At 41.8% G+C, this 17107-nt stretch overlaps 1 protein-coding gene across 1 annotated transcript in view; it reads left to right on the forward strand.

Moving 5' to 3' along the window:
- Positions 1-17107, forward strand: part of TCERG1L (transcription elongation regulator 1 like) — a 1322664-nt gene that overhangs the window by 1115346 nt on the left and 190211 nt on the right. The window contains exon 10 of the mRNA XM_078643487.1: positions 12344-12473. Within this exon, the coding sequence (XP_078499613.1) occupies positions 12344-12473 (130 nt within the window). The remainder of the gene's footprint in view (positions 1-12343; positions 12474-17107) is intronic.

Consider the following 17107-nt stretch of genomic DNA (forward strand, 5'->3'; position numbering starts at 1 on the left):
GGGGTCTGGATCACATCTAGATAAGGTTAGAAGGCTCTAAACGATTTATGATGAAAAAACTCCTCTGTGAGCCTGCCTAGGTTAGTGTTACTGTAATCTCTAGCACCTATCCACTCCCAGTAAATATGTTTAAGCTAAGCTTTTGTCGGGGGGGGTTGGGAGTCCCATGACTCCTTGAGTCCCAAAGTGAGCAGCAGTGCCTTGACATTCGAAATCCATTTTATGTTTTTACCAGTGTCCAATGTCATTACCTCGGTAAAAGCATTGGCGTAATTTACAAGCTCTAAGGTGCGCCTAAGGTGTGCCCAGTCACCAGGGGGCGAAGTTTGGCCAGATCTTTAATATGACGCCTGCTCAAGTCATATGCCAAGGGGGTTAAAGGTGTTCCCTGTGGTAGCATAAGGAGGTCCCTGAGGAACTTATTTTCTGATCTACCAAGGTCGTCAAGATTATTAAAACCCCATAGTTCGGCCGAACTAACTGCTTTAGCTTCGTACACGGCGAGGGCTGGGGCAATAGGTCTACTATATGACAGGCGATGTTCTTTACATATCACTCCAGCTGAGGACTTGTGATTCAGAAGCATTTTGTCCAAATGAAATTTCCATTGGGCTTTGTCAGAAAGGCGTATCCCAAGGTAGTCTAAGGTCTTAACTCTCGCGAGACAGATTCCATCTAGAGTGATATTGCTCTTAAAAGATTTATGGGGATTAAAAGTCATAAACTTTGTTTTGAACGTATTTATGATTAGACCCCAAGTACTACAAAAAAGCTGGAACCTATTCAAAACCTTATGGAGGCCTTCTGGTGTCTTCAAGATCAGTAGTGTGTCATCAGCAAACAGGAGAGTAGGCACCTTGTTGCCTGCCAGGGTCGGGGCATCTGCTGGTGTTTCTTGCAGGAATTTAACCACCCTGTTCACATATAATGAGAACAGTGTGGGTGCCATCACACAACCCTTGCGTACTCCCCTGTTTACTGGAATCCTGCCAGTAAGCTGTCGCTGTGACCCCCACCTAATCTGAGCATAGTTGCCGTCGTGTAGCCTTATGAGTAGGTTAAGAGTCAATAAAGGGATGCCTATGCCTTTCAATACAAGCCATAGCTTGTCTCTAGGGACCAATGCTGTACACACTGCCTATGAGATAAGCCTGTTTGCTCGTGCCAAGATACCAAGGGGGTGATCATTTGTTGTCTAGGTGCGTAACTCCCTTACCCTGACTAGAGGCAAGGGTCCCTACTTGGACAAAGGTGTAAACCATTGCCAACAAGAGACCCCCATTTCTAACACCTTCATAACTTTTTTTCACATAAGGTTTCCATGCAACATTTGCATTCTTTTTTTCCAACAGCCTGGGAATTCTAAAGGTACCCAGGGTATGTAGATTCCTCTGGCAAGCACTGAGAATATAGGCAAAATATAGCAAATATTACATTTTTGTAGGAAAAGGGAAAGAATGGTCTGCAAATAAAGTGCCTTTTTTTCCTAAATATGGCATCAAAGAAAGAGTGAATGAATGTCGTTCTTTCGTGAACATGTAGAGCAGAATAAAAAAAAATGTTTTTTACCACAGTTTTGGTATTTTTCCAAGAGGTATTCCATTTTTCCTATTTTTTTGTGCGTTCAACCTACTACCAGTTTGTGGCGAAAACTGTTGTGAAACCAATTGACGATCCAGGAAAGCCGTACGTTTTTGAAAAGTAGGAAAAATTCTGAATTCAGTAAAGGCTTATATTTGTAGATTCCAAAATGTTTTTTTCAAAGAAACTAACTGCTGAAATAAAGAAACATTGAAAATGAGTAGAAAAAAACATCTATTCCTGACAATATTTTCATCTGTAACTTTTTGTTATGATGGCTGATTTACAAAATCAATATACCATTACATTTGCTTAATCATTCTGGTGGCGGTAATATTTAGGGTTTTTAGGTTGTCAAAGAAACTGCGGTAACCAGATCCAACAACTGAGCTGCACTTTACCAAGATTTTCATTATGTGCCTAGTATAGATATACATATGGTGAAATATATATAGTCTGAAAAATGGGTATCAAAGAAACCTATGTATTTCTACAAATGGGCACCAGATAGGAAGTTTATGAGCAGTGCTTATTTGTACAGCTCTGAATTTGTGGTTACACAAACTAGCATGTGATTGAGAGGGCAGTTTTTAAAATGTCTTCTTTATTACATGCTGGCTTACATTTGGAAGGTCAAAATGCATTGAATTGTAACCTATTCTAATATTCATTTTTCCCACATGTCATCCAATAAATATGGTACCTCAGTTGTCTGGGTAGACCTAGTGCCCAGGATAGAATATGGGCCTAAATGACCTTTACCAGGCGGCACACCGGGTACACCATCTAAATGCAATATGAAGAAATATTCAGCATGACCGACACCAGAGCAGATACCTTTGCTTACAGTGATGAAGAAGTTTCAAGGATCTATGCACTCATTAATGAAGACACCACTGAACTCGCCACGGATGGAACAAAGGAACAAAATATAAGGCAATTATTGTATCTCTCCAAAAAAGAGATCAACCAACGCCTGCATGCGAGCACTATGATTAACTACCACAAGGCACAGAGGATTTCGAGAGGACTCAGGATACCATTAAAGCCATCACTGTGTAAAAACGTACAGAAATTCAAAGACCGATGGTTCGCGATTTTAAATAAATGTTCTCTGGATTTAATCCTACTCATCATCGAAGAGCTGTCCAACATTTTGGAGGAACTTTCTAAAGACATAACCAAAGTGAAAACAGAATTAGAAAGTAGTTTCACACCAGAGGAACACAAAAAAAATTTGGACGACATCAATTCTCAACTTTCTAAACACACAGCGGAAGTCAGCGAACGAAAGATACGCAAACTAAGGAGAGATACCATTGACTACAAAATGGGAGAGGTTTACACATGGGCGGAAATTTACGCTAAGCGACGTCAAAATAAGCCTTATACAACGAACACTGATATGTCATCTTCTGAAGATGACATAAGCAACCAACAGAGGAGAACAGGATGCTATCCCCCACAAAGACCCACGACTAATACTGCTGTATCCCAGACGAGCACAGAGACACCATCAACATCGACCGAGTCTTCTTTAGAGACAGGCCACGAAAGACAGGAAGACCCAGGAGGGGCAAGAGAAAAAACAAAGGAACCACCTCAAACACATACAGACACGGCCAAGAAGGACAAACCTAAAATAGTGAAATAAAGGACAATCTCGTTATAAACATTTCTGACTTTCACCTCAGTCAAACACAAAACAAGATCCTACAAAAGGGAACATCATTTGTTCCAACCTCTAATACCAACAAACTTGAACTGGAGATCTCCGTCTTTAAGTTAATGAGAAAACTTGGGTTGAGAATTTTTTTTTCCAACATCGTATAAAACCCCATTTATACCAACTTAAAGGATTGCGTGCCAAAAGCACCTATATGGCACCAGTATCACATAAAAGCTTGGATACATTTGAAACCCTGGTTAGAAACGACAAAACCAAAGTGAATTGCAAGATGAAATCTAAACAGAAAAACTACACCAACAAAGAAATGGGCACTCTCAAGGCAATATCCCAAAATAGGGATATAACATGTGTTAAAGCAGACAAAGGAGGTGCTATCGTTATTTTGAACACCACCTATTACAATGCACAGGCATCCCTTCACCTCTCGGATGAACACACATATTTGAAATTAGAAGCTAATCCCACAACCCAGTTCAAGGAAATATTGGGTACTATCCTTCAAAAGGCTTTTGACAATAAGATCATCAATGACCCGAAAAGCCCGAAATTCTTTTTAGTTCCAAAAATTCACAAAAACCTCAAAACGCCTCCTTGCAGACCTATAGTTTCCACATCGGGAAGCATCCATGAACCTGTGGGCACATTTTTAGACAAGTACCTGCAACCGATTGTTATGTCGAGGCAGACAAACATCAAAGACACCACAGATTTTTTTAACAAGCTCAATGATATTACCCTTGAAAATCACGACAATACACTGCTATGTACAGTGGATGTTACTTCCCTGTACATCTCTATCCCTCATTCAATGGGTATTGAAGTCATTGAATATTGCTTGTTAAGAACAGAGTTACAGGAAGGTTTCAAAATTTTCCTTATGGAACTTCTGGAATTCACGTTATTTCACAGCTATTTCACATGGAACAACGTGTGGTATCAACAAAAAACGGGAACATCGATGGGAAATTCAGCAGCTCCGGTCTATGCGAATATTTTTATGAGTAGATTTGAGGAAGTAAATATACTTAACAAACCTACTTGGAAGAATCACCTAAAAATGTTCGTAAGATTCATCGATGACCTTTTTATGCTTTGGCAAGGTGCAAAAGATTCCTTAGAAATGGAATTAACCAAGGTCAACGGCATAGACTCACGCATACAATTCACCCAGGAAATTCAAGGAGAGTCCATCACATTCTTGGATGTTAAAATCACAAAAACACAGACAGGTTTCCAAACGGATTTATTCAGGAAAAGCACTGACAGAAATAATATGTTACACTACACAAGTTTCCATCCACAACCCCTGAAAGATCACTTACCGTACAGTCAACTTTTAAGAGCCAAGAGGATAGTCTTGGGCCCTGAAACTTCATTAAGGCAACAACAGAACATGTTATCAAGATTCCAAGAACGTGGTTACCCTAATCATACCCTCGAGCAGGCCAAACAACGCTGTACAGGCAAGACACAAACTGAATTACTGGAGACTCGACAACCCACCAGTAAGGAATCCATCACAGTAGTTTCTAAATATTCCACTGCCAGTAAGATCTACAAAAGTATCATCAAAAAACATTGGGAGATCCTCAGAACGGAACAGGATTTTAACCATATTTTTGTCACGGAACCCATCTTTGCTTACACCAGAGCGAAGAATCTCGGAGAACTTATTAAACATACTGAATATAAGCCTATCCAATACAAAGGAACCCATCCGTGCTGGAATTGCAATCATTGTCACAGCATCATTAAAGGTACTACCATTAATCATCCCTTGAAGGGACATAAGATCAGGATCAGAGCTACAGCCACATGTGACACCTCCAACGTGGTGTACATGTTAAAATGCCCTTGTGGAAAAATATATGTAGGGCAGACCGAGAGAAAGATTAAGGTTCGACTGAACGAACATAAATCTAACATTAGAACAAAGCAGTTGAAATTGGCGGTAGTGCAACACTTCATAGAAGCAGGGCACAACATTAGTCAAATGCGATACTCCATTCTAGAGAACGTGACTAAGGCCGAAGGCAAAGACAATCACATCGTACTTTTGCAAAGAGAAAACTACTGGATTTCTACCTTGGCTAGCATGAAACCATACGGCCTCAATAACCGCATGGAATACAGCTGCTATCTATGACATTTGTCCGAACCTTTGTTCGACGATCATTACTAGTTTGCATGTACATATGTTATTATCTTTCGTAGCAGGTTACATTCACACCTATCAGTCACTTCATACCGTCATCATTTACTCGTTATGTCCTGCACACAGGCTAGTTTCCGTAGAGAGGCGAGTCATGTTTTCTAGCATTTTTTTAGATATTTTTTTACACTTTAGGATCTTTATTGATTAACTAAGGGACAACATTGATCCCACACGCTACCGTTATCTTCTGTTTTAATCGTTGTATAACACCCAGCACCACTTTCGAATACACGTGTCTAATCCCACATCAATTTAGTATTTTCAACTCTGCGGGGTTTCTACCCCGTTCGCGGACGCAGTTAATACGGCGCTGCCTAGTGACGCGTCAGGCCTTGGCATGTTAAAACTACCACCGAGGTCGTGTCCTTCACTTCCGGTTCTATGACGGAGTCAAGGAGCAGAAAACGCTGTGGTAAGCCCGCTTTATACACCACCGGCTTCGGCTACTTTACCTTTTGCGTCGAATGACCATATAATATTCCAACACATACTTACAAACTCCAAGCACGTTACTGGAGCAATATATGGGTTTCATTAATGCGCACGCGTCTCATTCGCGAGTGCTCCGTAACTTGACCTGCCATTGGGGCGTACTCTCGTTGATTTGATCTACTTGCTACATGCAGGTTCAAGCACGTCATGCCTAATATATTATCTTTTTCATTACGAGCACAAGTTTCTTTCTTATTACGAGCGCGAGTTTCTTATTTTAATGCACAGATTCGGTTTCTCACACACCATTTATTTACTAACAGGGCAGAAACCATACCCCAATATGTGTATGCTTACTAACGATATTGATCTACAAACATGACCTCATTTCATGATATTGTTTTTTCGAATGCCATACATTGTTCGTTACACTGAGTGCATTGTAATTTCCTTTATTGTAGAGATATCCCCGGAAGAAGGCAATCACATTGCCGAAATGCATTGGGAATGTGAAATGGTTTAAAATCTTTTGTATGGAAGAACCGACATTCATAAACCTATTTTCCTCGTGATGATGTTAACGAGATGAAATAAAAATGAAGACTTTCATCATAGAGACTTTGTTTGTATATTATTGATTACTTTGGAGAAACCTTCTTTGTCGAAGGACAATTAACGGAGCCCCGGAGGACACATCCCACATGGGTGGGAGTGCAGCCCTTCAGTACTATTAATTCACACTCCATGTCAGAGAGTGATACCCTGGAGCACCGCATAATTTGAATCAACCCACTTTCAACCACCGTTGTGCGCCTGGTTCAACCCCATTGTCTCAATGCAACAGGGACATATCACATTTTTCCACTGAAAACAGGACCCTTTCTTTGCAATGTCGCTAGCTGTGGATTTTGGGTCCTAGCTCTGCTGGCACCTAGGGAATCCTAGCAAACCTGTACATTTGTGAAAACTGGATATCTAGGGGAATCAAGGGTGGGGTATGTGTAACTCTTATTAACTTTTCTTAGCCATAATACCTGATAAACCTCAAGCTTTTACTAAAAAAACAAATTTTCCTCATATTTCTGTGATGGAAAGTTTTGGAATCTGTGGGGAGCCACAAACTTCTTATGACCTAGCATTCTCCCAAATCTCCTGATAAACATGATCCCTCACTTCTGGAGATAGGAATAGGGCCTGTGCGAGAAAATCACAATATTTCCCCTAGTACTGGGCAGAGTTTGTGGATTTCTGCTCTGCAGAATCCTGCGAAGTGCCAGAAAAAATTGGCCATGCTATGCAGAGTGCCGCCAGCTGTAGAGTCTGTTAAGTCATGTTCTCAAACTAATTCTTAGAGCCGGGAGTTTGTCTGTGCCCTGAAATAAGTGTGAATGGCACTATGCGTCACGCCAGAGGACACTGCTGCTTTCTACTGCTCGAGTAGACATTCTACCCACGCGGTAGAGTTCTCAACCTGCTTCGACCACTCGCATTGAAAAATCTTGCCAGGAGTATGTCTAATGCATGTTTTTTCTTGTAAATGCTCGCCTACTTAAAGTTGGCGAGCCAGTCAATAGAAAAAGCTCCACTCCATGTCAATTTGTGGAGTTTTGCGGAAATCCGCGCTCCTTGTGCAGTGGTATAAACTCCATATTTGCTGCAGGCAGAGCGGCATTTTTTGCACACCTCTAATTTCACTGAAAACAGACAATGCAAAGAAGTCATCCTTTCAGCCCTGATCAACCCAATTTTTTTACTGCTACTGGTGGTAACTGACTCTGACTGTGCCCTGACTCTGTTAGCCTGGCTCAAGGCAAGTGCTCTGATCAAAAATGTATATCATAATTAGGTGTTATTACAATTGACACTGACAACCTATCCGTAAATTCCTAGTATATGGTGGGGCATGTGGGTTAAGAGGCCCAGCAGCTGTGAGGCACTTATGTGTGCAATGCTAGGTTGCCTGCTCTTATTTAAATGTTGGCCCTGCTTTGCAAGCTGCTTTTAAATTGTAATTACATGCAAATTTGAATTTAGATTTAATGGTACTTCCAAAGTATTAAACAACCTTATTTTTCCTTATAAGTCACTCCTTAGGTCTAAACTAGGTGTCCCAAGGGTAGAGGGCCATGTAAAATAAATCAGGGACATTTTCAAATATGTTTTATATGCCCTGGTGATGGAAAAACTAATGATTCTGTTTTCCCCCATTGTAGCACTTTTAGCTCCGTAGGCTAACATGGGAATACTGAGATACAGTGTAACTATTGACTGGCAGGAGCTAAAATAATATTTCACAGACTAACAAGATTGGCAATAATAAATTCACAACTTGCCACTGTTGAATTTGTCATTACCAACAAAGTTATAGAACTTTCTTTCCAGCCCTCTAGCAGCCTGTCTTGATTGGCAAGCCTTGTCAGGCCAAGCCAAATTTCTTTGATGAGGTTGTAAGTGGCCTGCATAGAGACAGAGGTTATCTGGTGGGAGGGGAACTGTAGCTGCATAGAACTGGTCAGGAAGGGGGCTGGGTAATTAAACTGATCTTCAAAGAGAGCAAGACAGTAAGGAATGCCAGCCCAGGCCAACCCCCTCACCATGTACCGCCAGCCAGATGGGAGCCCCATGAACTAAATTTGCAGGAGTTCTGGACAGGACGTGTTAAGGGAAAAGAGCCACACCAGTAGGTTAGCTTAGCCAGCTCTTACTCCCAAGGAGAGAAATTCTCCATCTTGAATTTTAAAGTACAGTGCTTTGTGCAACAAGAATTTGCCACACTTTGGAGGGAGGTGTCATGGTTTTGGAAGGCACCCTGTACCTTATTGTTAAGGGATGCCCCCCTGCTTGTCACCCCAGAACATTGGATAAATATGTGGGAGCTGCATAGCAACTTTGATTTTCTGACTGAAACAACAAGGAGAACAAGGACAGCCCGGCTGGAACCCTGGTCTGCACCTCAAAGGATTGCACTCTGAAGGACTGATCCTGTTGCACACTTGGAACTAAAGCCTGAGGACTTTGCCTTTCTTCAAAAAGGATTAAGGAGTAAATGCCTTGAAAACAACAGGTTAATAGAGCTCAACTGCACCGGCTCCCCATGGGCATCCCCAGCCTGGAGTGCGTTCAGTTGACTTTTAATGTTTTGGCCAGGTGCAATGTGGGAATTGTAGTTCTAACTTCTGAGGAGAACCTCTGAGACTCTGGAACTTTGAATTTGTGTTTTGGGCACTGTGAACGTTCAATAGGAGCTTCAGGAAGAAGTTGCAGATGTTTGAATCAACTTTTGGAAAAAGTTTCATAAGGAGACAAACCCGACGTCGAGAGTCAAGCTGACTACCTCTCACCGCAACCCGGCATGGATTTCAGGTTTGTAAGGAGGAATCCACAAAATTCCTACCACTCAGCTTTTCCCCAGTTGTTCCTATAAGAACACTGCCCCACTTGTGTGGCTGGGCCTGGTGCCCGCGGCAGGACTGGATCAAACGTAGGTCAATGGGAGTTCCTGTTTTGGATTCCCATTGACCTTGGTTTGATTCATTCCTGTTGTGGTATAGGCATGGCATATTTAATTCACTGATAAGTCCCTAGTACAGTGCCTTTAACCATTCTGTCTGCCTCTGCCTGTTCTTGGATTGTCTGGTTTTGGAGTGACAGGTTGCGCATTCACTGTAGACACACACTGGGGAAGGTTGAGGTGTGCATGGCCCTTCCTGTATGACTCAGAGGGGAGCTGAATAGACCTTGGCAGCATTTAGAGTAGGGGATACATTTTCCTTGCACCTGAAGAGGGCCTGTCTTCCATGCACAATGCTGTCTCCACCCCCTGTGGTCATACTTCACCAGTGAGGACATAACTGATTTGGACTGGGCTCAGAGACCATTGCACAAAGAAGAACAAAGACAAAATGGGGTATAAGTAACAGACCCTAAATCCCAGAAATTTACTTCACTTCTGGACCCAAGAGAAACCTTTGCCAAGGAGAAGAGTCGGAGAGCTTTGAGTCGGAGTACTGCCCGTTTGCTGTGTGCTGTGTCCTGTGTGAAGTTGGCCTGCAGTTGCTGCTTCTGCCAAGGAAAGGACAAATACTGGAACTTTGCTGTGAACCTGCTTGAAGAAGAATCTTTAAGGGCTTGTGTGTGCTGGTCTCCTTTTCTGAATTATTAGGGACACAAAGACTTTACCCCAGCTCCCCTGAATTCTATTGCTGAGAGTTCTGACCTGCTAGAAGGTCCCTATTCCAGTTTTGGGCCCCTGGAGCTTGTTACTGCCGTTGGGAGCTGGAAGAAACCTAAGAGAAGCAAGAAAGGCAATCTCCAACGCAGTCTGCGATGCCGCTGTGACGCTGTGATGTGCACCATGGCCAGGGACACCACTCGTGAAGTGCTGGCACACCGGCCATCCTGCACTGCAGTTCCGATGCTGTTCAACGCCCTTTGAAGCCTGCAGTTATCTCAGCGACTCTGTCATCAACTGCTCATATATCCTCTTATTACGGTGCCAATAACCGCCAAGGGTGACTCCATAAAGTCACTGACTTCAAGAAGTTGCAGATGTTTGGATCAACATTTGGGAAAAGTTTCATAAGGAGACCGACCCAACGTCGAGAGTCAAGCCAACTACCTCTCACCGCAACCCGGCATGGATTTCAGGTTCGTCCCGCTGGAAGCTCCAGAGCTCAAAAGTCCCAGGAGTTGACCAGGGGCTCCTGCTAATCCAAGATGATGAAGCTGCTGCAAATCCAGCCTGCTGCAGCGAGGCCTGCTCAACATAGAGAGAAAATCCTGCAAATATTTACAAAGGTAAAATGTTGACGAGGCATCCCGCCTAGTGCATCCAACCAGGGCTCCATTGTGGTTGACCTCAAACTTTGACTTTGTCACAGGCAATCACGTCCAGAGGTTCTAAGTTGGCACTATTAATAGAAAATAGCACTTCTGTGTTGAGCATAGAAGACCCATGTTCTGTATACCATTGTGAGGCAACTCTGTATTCCTCAAAGCCCTGGTAAGCAAGCAGTATGGAAAACAATGGTTCTTATGGATAAATTAGGATGCAACATATTAAAACTTTTGGAAGAGTGTGAGGACATCATCTCCCAATGTTGTTTCTTATGAACATATAAGCACAAAGCCAGAGATGTGACATTCTAATTAATTATAAAACTGTTAAAATATCAGTTGCAAATAAATGCAACATTATGGGGGTGTTCGCAAGGCAGTGGTACTCTGTGTTTTTCTGTACTATTTTCACTGAAATCTTTAAAATTGCAAATCTCCAGTTGTACTTTATTTCTCCAAATTGGTTTGGGATTCTTCTTACGTTTCAATCAATTACTGTATGTGTGCTGCATACATGCTTTATCTATTGACTCTAAGTTAAGCCTCACTCCTTTGTGCCTAGAGACCAGAGGGTAAAGTAAAGGTTAATGCAGTGACTTTTTGTGGCTCTCCCTCACAGGGATTGTGGTTGTTATCTGATTCAGGGTTCCAAATTTCTCCAAAAAAAACCTGATATCTCATAGGAAATAATGCTTTCACACTCTTCTGAATGTTTGTATATGCCATAACCCAATTAATCCGTAAGAGCCATTGCTTTCATACCATCAATCATGGGTCTTCAGGGGTAGCACTAGGGACGCTGGTATTTCATGAAGCTTCATGTCCTTGCTCATTACCGCTAGTACTATTGCTACCTTCCTTTATGAAACAAGCCTTCTATATTGTCGAGAGAGTTTAGATTATCTGTTTTATGCAATGCAAGACAAATATGGCCTATACCACAACATTGTCATTATAATAGATACTCACATAATTTCACTTTGATTCTGGTTCGATCAGAAGAAGTTGAATGTCTCTTTTGAAATGCTTTGTAGAAAGATAAGGAAATAAAACATGTTCTATTAATTTAGTATCTTTGGACATTCTGATTCACAATTTCAAATAAAACACTGCTCACCCCCTTAATATTGCGTTTCTAGTCATGGATACTGGATTTCATTTTCTGAAAACTAAGACATGATTTGGAAAATCTGTGTTTCTTACCATCTAAGCATTGTCAAATGTTTGCCACAGTACAATAATTAATGCATAAGATTTGCGTACTTTTTAAAATGCATCAGGATTTCCTGTTTTTAATAAGATGTTAGTTTAAATTATCCTTTCTGATTTCTGGAAAATTCAATCATGGAGATAAAGAATCTTCATGTTTATGTACTTCTTTCCCTTTCCTCTACCTGTTGAAATTTCTGCCTTCACGCTCGCCCCCCAACACAGCAGCCCAACCCCTGTTTCTCATCCATTTGTTTTTATTTTGCTGAATGCGTTTGTCTAATCAGAAGTAACCAAATTGGCACGTGCTCAAAATTTGTTTAAATGACAAATATGGAAAATTGGGAATATATTTGACTGTGCTGTATCTTTTTTCTAAGAATTGAACTTCTTCAAAGCATGGAAAAAGACGAGCTTGAAAAAGAGGAAAGAATTGTGAAAACATCCGAAGCCTTGGTTCCCTTGGAAGAACGTAGCACCCATTTTAAAGACATGCTTCTTGAACGAGGGGTAAGACCTGTCTTATTTACTTATAGATATTTGCATTAAACATGCATGAAAGCAGGTACAGTACACAAACGTATTATTATTATTAGTAGTAGCAGTAGTTGTAGTAGCAGCAGCAGTGTTTGTAGTAGTGCTATTCTAGCAGTACTTATTTTGGATGGAAAACTATTATACTCCTAATAAAATCTTAGATACATTCTGTGAGATATCTCTGCAGCTGATTTTCTAGTACCCTATATGATTGTACCAAGGGCAAATGTATGTTAAATGAATAATTAACATTATATAGAATGTGTCATTATGAATACTTAATACACCAGCTTTGAATTTAATTGATCAGTAAGACGTGTTTTTGACTTCAAAATATTTGGGATTTTTTGTGTGTGAATTGTTTTTGCATTTAGAAATGTTGGATTATCTTTACCATGAGTATTATGGAATCCTCACCATGGCATTGGCGTCTGTCCTGTTCTGCATGTCATGTTTACTAGTAAACGACAATAAGCATTTTAAGCTCAAAGGGGCATATTATCAAGTAGGGCGTTAAAATTATCACCGTTTTAGCGGCAGAAAACTGCCACTAAAGCGGCGATAATGGGCCCTGGAGAATTCCAATAGAAGCCCATGTTCACATCAGAACATGGGTTTCTATTAGAATTCTAAAGGCATATTATCAAGCCCTTTATCGCCGCTTTAGTGGCAGTTTTCTGTAAAATGTAAAAAAAAATGTAAATTGATACTTGCATAGCGCACTACTCACCCACAAGGGTCTCAAAGCGCTTGTACGAATACCGCTGTGGAACCCATCCTGGCTTTACCTGTGAGGTGTCCACTCCTGGGCACCCCAAGGTGGAGGCCAGGCATCCTTAGCGTTGTGGGGATTAAGCAAGCTATTGCCCAGAGTTGGACTCCATGATTGGAATAGGCACCGAGGCGAGAATTATCAGGTCCGTGGAATTTTGAGCCCAAGACCTGCCGAGGCGGGGATTTGGACCCTGGTCCCGGGCTAGACCTCTGCATCAGGGTCTGCCGCTCTAACCATTGAGCCACACTTCTCCACACTTCTGCTGCTAAAACGGCAAACATTTTTAACACCCTGCTTGATAATATGCCCCTCACATTGGCAAACAGCATTGATATCATTTAGAACAGAGGTCTTCAAACTGGGGGGTGGGCCCCCCTGGGGGGGGCTTACCTGTCCCTTGGAGGAAGCGGGGGGGGGGCTTGCGTGGTCTCATGGGGGCTCTGGCTAAGTCAAGCTTTGGTTTAAGTGATAAAAACATGAGCTTGCATTTGCATTGTTCAAATGACCACCCTTACACCCTTGACATGGACTGTGTGGGAAAATCAGTAGTCCAAGTGTCGCAAGATGCTGAGAAAGTAAGACAATTCAGCTTGCTTTTGCGATGGAGCAAAGTGGGTGAAGGCAACCAGGTTATTTTTCCAGGGTTTGAAGGATGTGTTAAATGTTCAGCTATTTTGTAGTTTTGTTCTTTTATGTCTTTATTTTACAGTCTCAAGGTACCCATGTATGATTAGTTAGTAACCTGCCAGGCATGTAATGGCTATTTGCTTTACAGATCACTGGAATGACTGCTCCAAGGAGAGACAGTATCACCCAGACACTGTCATTTTTGTAATATACGCGTCAAAACATTTTTACAACGGTAACACTCCATTCGGTTTTAAATGCTGAGAAACCCGTCTCTTGATATTATTTTTAAGAGAAATACTGCTGGTGCCAATTTATCCAAGTGTGTCATCAAAATGAAATGTTTGAACATGCAAGCGGCTCACGATTCCATTGACTTAAAGGAAATGATTAACATTGACACAAAATAAGCTATTTCAGGACAGGAATTTAAGTGAACTTCTGTTGAAACCTGCTGAAATTAAATCTGAAGCATCCCTCCGGACGCCTCTTTGAACGTTAGCAAGAACACCAGACAGTTCTCCACTGGAACTGAGCTTTCTGCTTTGTTGAAGCTGAAATCCTATTCTCGCTCTCAGTTCACAACAATAACTTGAATCCTTTCTTATTTCCTTGGTGTGTTTCTCGCACCTAATATTAACGAACAGTGAAAGGAAAGAGAAAATTGAAACGAAGCGGGAGGAAAAAACTGTGGAAAAACACAATTTATCATTTCTATGTATGTTCGTTGTTACAAATATAAGACTCTGGAGTGAAAGTAGGTATGGGCGATTTCCCGCAGCGTTGCCATGGTGCCGTGGACCCTAATGCAGGAAAGGAATTCAGGCCCCACGTCCACTGATTTGAGAATAACAAACAACAACTAATTAGGTGTGGTGGGCCCCTCGAGCCTGGTTTCTGGTGTCACTGCGCCTATCGCGTTATTGATGGCTAGTCTTACTATCATATCTGGGTCCAAAAATGAAGTTACTAATTTAAGCAGTTCCATAAAATTACTTTCCTTTCAAGAAATGCTAGTCTGCATCCAAGGTTCACAGAGTGACAATTGCATGAAAAGGGGAAGAGGGAGCAATTTGCTTCAAACAGAGAATGGATCTATACACAGACATTTCACCAAGATGACTAAACAGTTAACATGTTGAATTCGAATAAATGAGGAACTGATACTGACTAGATTTCGGTGGAAAGTATAGGTGGCAATCTATTGGGTAAGAAGCACAAGGGGATCATCCATAGTAGTGTGGAAAATGTGCTGATGGGAGCAAAGAAAATAGGCCCTCGTCCCACCCTCTGATTGTAAGGAAAATGAGACACTCGCACCGGAGCAGAATAGTAGCCAAAGCCACCCTTATCTTGATGTGGGAACCACGAACAAGAACAGTGGCAAACCACAGCAAGATGAAGGGAGAGAGGTTAGGAAGGGTACAGGTCTTCAGTTTTGGGCAGGGTAGACATGCAGTCAGGGCCGGCTTTAGGGCAGTGCGACTAGTGCGGCCGCGGTGGGCACTGACCTGGAGGGGGCACTGGCGTCTGGGGGGGTGTTGTGTTTAGCAACAACTTACGTTTTAAAAACACCTACTGCAGAGTTCCTTGTGTGTCCAGATTTCTGGCAACAATAACAATGTCAAGATAAATCTTGGGGCATATTACCAACAACTAGCGATAATTTTTGTCTCTAACTTGTTTAGAGACAAAAATTATCGCAGCACATCGGCGATTTTTATCGCAGATAAACCTTGCTATTAGCAAGGTTTATCGCAAATGCGATAAAAAACGCCCGCAATGCATGAATATCGCTGAAAAGTCAGCGATATTCATGCATTATCGAGCAAATGCTCTTAGCCATGTTATCCACCTCCCATAGGATAACATGGCTAAGAACTGCTCAGGGCAGGTGTTAGCTTTTGGAGATATTCGCGCTTAGCGCAAATATCTCCAAAAGTTGGTAATAGGAGATAGCGATGTTAGCGACTGTTTCCAGTCGCTAACATCTTGGCACGCCCACTTTGCATATCATTAGTGATAAATATCACTGACATGCAAAGTGGGGCCCATGATGGTCGCTATCTCCTATTAGCTGTCGCTAACTGGTGTTAGCGACAGCTTGGTAATAGGGAGATAATTTTATCTCCGCTTTCTTGGCTTTTAAAGCCAAAAAAGCGGAGATAAAACCCCTTGATAATATACCCCCTTGTGTCTAATGTTCCTGCTAGAGAGAGAGATCAGAGAGAGTACCAGTTTTGACTCGCCATAGTGTAGCACATGGGGTTAATATGCCTGCTGCAAAGCACAGATCTATATTTTATGTGGATAGCTAAGTAGAGTAGGAAAGTCAGCCTTTATCAGCGCTTCAAGGCAAATTAAATGTATGTGAGAGTGGGGCTATGGAGGAAGATGGTCACTTTTGCAGGTGGTAGTGAGGGACTCTGAGTAGATGATCACGTGTTGGGGTGCCAAAAAAGATTATTGCACCGGGCGCCACCATTGCTAAAACAGGCCCTGCATGCAGTCATGATTTAAATGAAGGCTGTGATATTTCTCATCCATTGACCAGTAATCAGGAATCCGATGTCCTGAATGCAGTATTAAATGGAACAAAAAATGTCACCACGGTATCTCCAAACCCGTACATAGCAATGCATTAACTACTTCAAATTTACATTTCTGTACTCACTGCCTGAGAAATCTCCCTACATGCTAAACAGTATTTTAAAGTATTCAAGAAGATACAGCAAAATCTGGTTGTCATTGAATGCCCGTGAAAGGAATAGCCTATCCACAGTAGGGCATATTGTAAAAAAAAAATGCTCATGATAACAAACAACTCTTGAATTGACTTTGAACAGAAAACATTTAAGTCATCATTGTGTGAGAGTACATCATTGGCCTCTCTCACACCAACAGTTTTGATGAAAAAGGTATGTTTGTGTCTACTAGACCTCCACTCTCCTATTTTCCAACACAGTCGGCGAATTGAAATTTCCTCGAAAGCCTTTACACTGGAGCAAAATTATTGAAACTAGCAACTCATCAATTCACCTTTATTCGATCATAAAGTCAAAGTAACATTGCAGCATAGTTGCCTTTTCTGCGTTGTCACACCAGATTTGTTGCTTTTCTTGGTTCTTTATTTTTGTTTTAGTAGTACTCTGCACTGTGGGGCTGCTAAGTTGCTAACCAGTGCCACAGTGCATGTGCTGTGCCC

This window comes from Lissotriton helveticus, chromosome 5_1, assembly GCF_964261635.1.
Source record: "Lissotriton helveticus chromosome 5_1, aLisHel1.1, whole genome shotgun sequence".
In the NCBI taxonomy this organism is placed as follows: domain Eukaryota; kingdom Metazoa; phylum Chordata; class Amphibia; order Caudata; family Salamandridae; genus Lissotriton; species Lissotriton helveticus.